The following is a 7,853-nucleotide window of genomic DNA, read 5'->3' as shown; positions in this document are numbered from 1 at the left end:
AATTGCTCTTTTGGAACATTTACAAGCGTCAACATCATGATTTTGGCCTCTGTTTTATTGTGGAGCCCGTGTGGGGTAATGGCTAAGGTGTTCTACTAGGAAAAAAGAGGTCTGGGTTCACATGCTTAATGTCCCACGAAGGTCACTAGGTGATTAGACACTCTCCCTCAGCCTAACCTACCTGATGAAAGAAGAAGAAGAGTTGGTTTTTATATGCCGACTTTCTCTATCACTTAAGGGAGACTCAAACTGGCTGGCAATCACCTTCCCTTCCCCTCCCCTCCCCACAGCAGACACCCTGTGAGGTAGGTGGGGCTGACAGAGCTCTAAGAGAGGTGTGACTAGCCCAAGGTCACCCAGCTGGCTTCGTGTGTAGGAGCGGGGAAACCAACCCGGTTCACTAGATTACCATCTGCCGCTCATGTGGAGGAGTGCAGAATCAAACCCAGTTCTCCAGATCGGAGCCTACTGCTCCAAACCACTGCTCTTAACCACTACACCATGCTGGAGTTGTTGGGAGGCTAAAGTGAAGGGTGGGGGAAACATATCTGTAGCTCTGTGCATTTTTGAGGAAGGACAGGATAACATGTAATACACAGACAAATAATTACAAACTAACAAACAAAAGTTAGCTGTGGTTTTGCTATCTTCCAAGGAAATTTTCCCCTTTCCCTTCGTTGTAAAGTCCATGGAAAAACCACCGTGGTGTAGTGGTTAGGAGCTGCAGACTCAAGTCTGGAGAACTGGGTTTGATTCCTTATTCCTCCGCATGAAGCCAGTTGGGTGACCTTGGGCCAGTCACAGTTCTCTCAGAACTCTCTCAGCCTCACCTACCTCACAAGGTGCCTGTTGTGGGGAAGGGGAAGTGATTGTAAGCCGCTCTGAGACACCTTAGAGGTAGAGAAAAAAGGGGCATAAAAACCTTCTATTCCTCCTCCTTCTTGGCAGCCACATGTCTAGGGTATCGTGTATCCTTGACCAAAGAACGGTACACTCCTTCTATCTGGGATGGTCGTCCTCTTCCAGCGAGTGCGCAGCTTCGGGAGGGACGCACCTGGAGCGGTGAGGGAGGTAGGGGACACCTGCCTAGCCAGCCAGATCAGCTGAATCAACCCTGGCAATCAATGGGGTGACAGATGTCGCAGCCAGATCGCTCTCACACCCACATGACTAGGGTTGCCAGGTCCCTCCTTGCCACCGGCGGGAGGTTTTGGGGGCAGAGCCTGAGGAGGGCGGGGTTTGGGGGGAAGGGACTTCAATGCCATAGAGTCCAATGGCCAAAGCGGCCATTTTTCTCCAGGTGAACTGACCCCTATTGGCCGGAGATCAGTTGAAATAGCAGATCATCTCCTGTTACTTCCTGGAGGTTATATGCAAACAAATACCTATGCTGTAATAGAATAAGCTAGTAGAAACAACAGTACGAGGGCTCAATTAATAAACAAACCAATAAACACTTCCCCCCCTATGTCTACATTTATAAATCCCTCACCCTTAATGTAATAAAAAATCATACAACACTACAAATCCCTCAGTTACAATAGCTAATTACAGAACAATCACCAATACATGAAATCAAAAAGGAGCCTAAACCGGCGATTACCTAAAATTAAACAGAAAAGGATGCACAATTCGGCCAAGGCGGCTCTATAGTGCACACGGCTGAATCAGCCAATACACCAGATTGGTAGGGATGCACTTAATGGCCAAACCGGCTCTATAGTGCCAAGGTAAATCCAGAGTGTCCCATATCATGGAAGATCCAAAGTCCGTCCACAGAGAAAGGCCGAGCCGGCGGCGTCTCAAGGGGAGGCGGGCTGGCAACGGCACAAACTGGAGACTTGACTCGGGGTCGAGCAAGTGGGGGCAAGTCCATCACCCTTAAAGTAATAAACAACCACAATGGCAGCTCCTTTGCTACAAAACAGTGAGCTGGATCCAGCAATGTCAGCAGGAGGTGCAGACAGCCAAGGACCTATACCTGTGCTGTGTGTGTGTGAAATGCAGTCAAGTCGCTTCCAACTCATGGCGACCCTCTGAATCAGTGTCCTCCAAAACGTCCCATCCGTAACAGCCTTGCTCAGGTCTTGCAAACTGCGGGCCGTGTCTTCCATTACAGAGCCAATCCATCTCTTGTTGGGTCTTCCTCTTTTCCTGTGCTGCTTTTGAGCAATCCCTCTTCTGTGTAGCCAACCACAATGTGCGAAAACGCACGGTCGCTTTAGCCTCCTTTGTTCCGTTTCAGCTAGGATCAAACGCACGTTCGGTGAAAATGCATGCGCTCGATCCTGGCTGAAACGGACTAAAGGAGGCTAAAGCGACCATGTGTTCTCGCCCTATATTTCCAATAGGAGAGGGCATGACGAAGGGCCTGGGAAGAGCACACAGGTTTGTCAGGGCATTGCAGTGGTTTAGGACTTTAAAGGTTACAGCCAGCCAGCACTGAAAATTGTGCCCAGAAACAGCCTGACAACCAATGAAAATGGTGAAGGGTAGACATAATACAATCCAGGCAGCAGGCCCCTGGCACACAGCTTGATGACTACTCGATGAACAACAGTTACAGGTAAGTGCAACTTTGATATTTTCAATTGAATGGTCCAGGGGCTGCTCCTCACATTCCTGCTTTCTGTCCTGGGAACCCTGGAGTTGACTTTGACCATCGTGAGGTTCTTTCCAACGAGCGCCCACTCCTAGAGAAACGAGGAAATGGACACCTGCTCAGAATATGACTGGAAGGAACCAGACCTTCTCAGAAGGTCCAGAGAGACCCTGGCCACGTCTAGCTTTTAGAAGAAGAGTTGGTTTTTCATATGCTGACTTTCTCTGCCACTTAAGGAAGAACCAAACCGGCTTACAGTCCCCTTCCCCTCCCCGCAACAGACACCCTGTGAGGTAGGTGGGACTGAGAGAATGTGACTAGCCCAAGGTCTCCCAGCAGGTTTCATGTGGAGGAGTGGGGAAACAAATCCAGTTCACCAGATTAGCCTCCACCGCTCCTGTGGAGGAGTGGGGAATCAAACCCGCTTTGAGGATGTATGCGTATGAGAGGTCAAAGTATTCAGATGCAGACTCAGCCCGAGCACTACTAAGGTTGTTTATGCATGGGAGTTTTACCTGAGGTCCGTTGCTCACTGGACCCACACTTGGGAATCTCTGCACCAGCAGTCTCCAAGCTCAGATCAGGAAGCATTTCAGTCCCCGCCCCTTGAAATGCTGCTTTGTAATTAGCTGTAGCGAGATAAAAGTTTCCCCCCACACAAACACACAAAAATGGAGCTATCTGAAAGGAACGGGGGCAGGCGGGAGAGAAACCCAAGCCTCATTTTTAAAAGCCTTCTGCTCAGAAGCGCTACTGGACTCTTGCTCTTTTCTATAGCCTTGTGTGTTTGTGTTCTGCTTTTTTTCTCATGGCTTCACCCAACTCATCTCTAGGGTTGCCATCTCCGGGTTGGGAAATACCTGGGGATTTTGTGGGGTGGAGCTTGAGGAGGGTGGGGTTTGGAGAGGGGAGGGACTTCAGTGCCATAGAGTCCAATTGCCAAAGCGGCCATTTTCTCCAGGGGGACTGATTTGTAATAGCAGGAGATCTCCAACCACCATCTGGAGAGTGGCCACCCTACTCATCACACTTTTTGTTGTTGAGTACGAGCAGGTGACGGATAGAAGATTTTTTTTAAAATATATTTTTTATTATTTTTCAACAAATAATATATTCATTTGACAATACAACCCATATAACGTATTAAAAAAATATTAACAAATTCTTAGGCGTTCGTCTTCTATATTAAATCTAATAAAATATGATGAACTTCCCCACTGGCCACCTCTCTCCCAGCATTAAATTGGTATCTCCTTTGTACTAATAACTTCTAATCCTGCTACCTTATTATTTTAATATTATAATTCCCCCTTATATTATACCTCTTCAAAAATAATAACATAATAATATTAATAAGCAGGGAAAAAAGATAATAATAACAAAAAACCATTAAGAAAGAAAAAAGAGACTACACATAATATATTAATACATTATTTTCCAAGCCTTCATCTCTGTCAATTATAATGGATTAGATCTTATAAAACTTTATTATCTAAGAAAAAAGCTAATTAATATTATAATGGTTCTACTCCCCCCCTTCCACTTTAAAAAACAAACAAAACAAGTTGGTATTCTTCCGGTTTTCTTAGCCCTTCTTTTTAGACTTTTTCTTCTGACTGGAGTATATTTGTAAAATTTGTAAAAAAAATTGTTTGTAAAATTGCTCGTTGCTTATTAGAGATCAGTTCGCCGGGAGAAAACGGCTGCTTTGGCAACTGGACTCTATGGAATTATAGTCCCTCCCCTCGCCAAACCCTGCCCTCCTCAGGCTCCACCCCCAGAATCTGCAGGTATTTCCCAACCCGGAGTTGGCAACCCTAGCTGCAATCAATGCGGGAACGTCCATTCCACCCAACGTTGACAGCGGGGGGACAAATACGATGAATATCGCCAAGCTGTGAGACACAAATGCACTGTGATTGTGACTGCTCTAGCCAACTTCTGCATCAATAAGTCTGCCAGTGTGGTCGACTGCTCCTTGAAGCAGCATGGAGCAATATTGTTTATGGCTGGAATGCTTATCAGCTCTCCCAGGTGGTACTCTAATGGGAAGGTTAATTGCACCAATGCAGTGTGGAAAGAAGAAGAAGAGCTGGTTTCTATATGCCGACTTTCTCTACCACTTAAGGCAGAATCAAACCGGCTTACAATCACCTTCCCTTCCCCTCCCCGCAACAGACACCCTGTGAGGTAGGTGAGGCTGAGAGAGTGTGACTAGCCCAAGGTCACCCAGATGGCTTCATGTGCAGGAGTGGGGAAACAAATCCAGTTCACCAGATCTTTCCTCCTCTTCTTCAACTCATCCTTCCCCAAATCATCAACTTTTATTATTTTATTTTATTATTTTAACCGAACTTTGATTTTTATTCAGAGCTGATACTATATTGAACTAAAACTTTGATTGATTGATTGATTTTATATGCTGACTGTCTCTACCACTTAAGGAAGAATCAAACTGGCTAACAATCACCTTCCCTTCCACCCCCCGCAACAGACGCCCTGTGAGGAAGGTGGGGCCGAGAGAGTGTGACTAGCCCAGGGTCACCCAGCCGGCTTCATGTGTAGGAGTGGAGAAACAAATCTAGTTCACCAGATAACCCCTGCCGCTCACGTGGAGGAGTGGGGAATCAAACCCGGTTCTCCAGATCAGAGTCCACCGCTCCAAACCACAGCTCTTAACCACTACACCACGCTTAACCACTACACCAAGTTTTGTAAAACCATCCATGATCTATGGGAGTTAAGAAAATAAATGGAAATTGTTACTTTCCAATGGAAGCCCCAGTTTTGCTGAAGCTGGCCCTGCAGTGTTACTGCATCAATGGGTCTTCCAAATGGCAGCTTTCCCTATATTTTCTCTGCCCCTGTCCCCATGGCAGTCATTCGCTCCATGTTGTGTGTGTGTGTGTGTACGTGGGGAGTTTTTTCTGACTTTTTTTTTTACTGGTAATGGACATACCAGGGAATACCAGGGTTGCTGTGCAGAGGAAGGTCCTGGCAAACCACCTCTGTCAGTCTCTTGCCATGAAAACCCCAAAAGAGGTCGCCATAAGTCGGATGCGACTTGACGGCACTTCTCACACCCAATGGACATACCAATATACTACGATATTGACATGACAATTACCAATTGTTTAAAAATGTCACAAGAGTCTCCCCTAGTGGCACTGAGGGGAATGGCTGCTGTGTAGGGTTGCTAGCTGATGGCCAACTGGTAGGAGTCTGGGATGGTGGGGACATGAGGGGGACAGTGTCAACATGAAAGTGTTACATCATTTCTGGGGGAAACCTGAAAACAATTTCATGCCCCTCTAGGAATTGCTGGGACCTCTATGGTCAAACTATAGAGTTTCTGGCAATTCCAGGGGGGAAGGTTTGACCGCACTTCTGGGTTTCCCCAGAGGTGCCCCAATACCATTGTGCCGATGTTGATTTTTTTGAGGGGGGGAGTTCCCCTCCAGCCAACAGAGTGGTTGCGGGCAGCTGGGGTTGCCATGGTAGGAAACCTGACAACCCTACTGCCTGTGTGAGAGGGACTAAAAAAAATCCAGACTTTCCTACACACAGGGCAGTGAGCCCAGCTTTGCTGCAATCTTCCCTAAAACAACACAGCGAAGCCGGTTTGAAAAAGATTCGAGAGATGCCTAGGAAAACCAAAATTTGGAAGGGTGATGGACAGCAGAAATGCAGCTCTGAGTTTAGGTGCATTGTTCTTTAATAAGGCATGCCTTCAGTCCGCCCAGTAGACAGGAAAATTTCTAGTAAGAGGGGTGAAGGATAGTCAATAGGCATGCAGATTAGCTGCTATTTAATACACCCAGTTTAACCTGAGTTTTGTTATCTGGTGCTTTATTGATAGGAGGGTAAATTGCCTGTAGATCTGAAGAGCTCCCAGGATACTAAAAGAACTATGTCATCTGGTCATTATTCTTTGTTGCTGCCAACTGAGTGTCGATATCCGACTTTGGCATCTTCAGCAGGTACTTATTTTTATCAAATGGTTCAAGGTCTACAGCTGACATTCCTAATGTCCACTCTGGAAAATCTGGAGCTGACTTCAACCACCAGTCTTCCATGGGTTCCACGCCAGTGAACCACCACTCCTAGAAGAAATGAGGAAACTGCTCACAATATGACTGAAAGGAGCCAGGACTTCCCAGAGGGCCAGACGAGATGGATCCTTGAGCCCTCTGTAATTGCAGTTTGTTTAAGGCTACATGCTGGAATCTTGATAGGGTAAAAGATCCTGTGATTAGCACATGCGCCGCTCCACTTAAAGGGAAGGACCAAGCCAAGTGGGAGCATGACTTCGAAACTGATGCACCAATGTCCCAACTGTAAAAAAAGAACTATAGTACTGGTTTAGCCTGAAGAGGAGAAAACTGAGAAGGGACATGATAACTGAGAAGGGACTTGAAGGGCTGTCATATAGAGGATGGTGCCGAGTTGTTTTCTGTTGCCCCAGAAGGTCGGACCAGAACCAACGGGTTGAAATTAAATCCAAAGAGTTTCCGTCTAGACATTAGGAAGAATTTTCTAACAGAGCGGTTCCTCTGTGGAACAGGCTTCCTCGGGAGGTGGTAGGCTCTCCTTCCCTGGAGATTTTTAAGCAGAGGTTAGTTGGGCATCTGTCAGCAATGCTGATTCTATGACCTTAGGCAGATCATGAGAGGGAGGGCACCTTGGCCAGCTAGGACCTGGAGGTTGGCAACCCTAGTCATGTGCCCACTGAGCAAGGATTCGTTCCATCTGGACACACTACTACTTAAAAACAACAACCCCAAAACCCCAATGCCCTGGAGAAATTCCCAGCTTTCGTGGGCCCGTTTGCGGCCCAATACTTTAAAATTCAGCTCCCAGTTTATTACACGCCCCATATGGTATGCTATGGTACCACAGTGCATTGTCTGGAGTCCCAAAGAAAGCTGTTGCTGATGGTTGACGAGACCGTACCTTGCTAAACTCCAGCCAGGATTTCTCCAACTTGTTTTCATTACAGCTCTGGAAAGCCATGTTGAGAAAGGTTTGGCTCTGTTCATCGTTCCCGAGCATCAAGTGGACGTACGCCTTCAGGTGGTAAACCCTGGGGTAGTAGACTGGGCTCGTGGAGCACTGTGTCAATACAAGTTCCAAATGCTAGCAAGAGATCAATGGAGAGTCACGTCAGGTTAGGGTAGGGTTGCCAACCTCCAGGTACTACCTGGAGATCTCCTGCTATTACAACTGATCTCCAGCCAACAGAGATCAGTTC

General features: G+C 46.8%; 1 protein-coding gene across 1 annotated transcript in view; it reads right to left on the bottom strand.

The window, feature by feature from the left end:
- Positions 1 to 6,510: 6,510 nt before the first annotated feature.
- The window catches only part of LOC130487699 (adenylate cyclase type 10-like), a 62,958-nt gene continuing 61,615 nt past the window's right edge, over positions 6,511 to 7,853 (bottom strand). The window contains exons 31-32 of the mRNA XM_056861199.1: positions 7,556 to 7,738; positions 6,511 to 6,705 (exon numbers count right to left, since the gene is read on the bottom strand). Coding sequence (XP_056717177.1) covers positions 6,511 to 6,705; positions 7,556 to 7,738 — 378 coding nt within the window. The remainder of the gene's footprint in view (positions 6,706 to 7,555; positions 7,739 to 7,853) is intronic.

This window comes from Euleptes europaea, chromosome 15, assembly GCF_029931775.1.
Source record: "Euleptes europaea isolate rEulEur1 chromosome 15, rEulEur1.hap1, whole genome shotgun sequence".
NCBI lineage: Eukaryota > Metazoa > Chordata > Lepidosauria > Squamata > Sphaerodactylidae > Euleptes > Euleptes europaea.
This window is presented reverse-complemented; position numbering and strand designations above follow the sequence as displayed.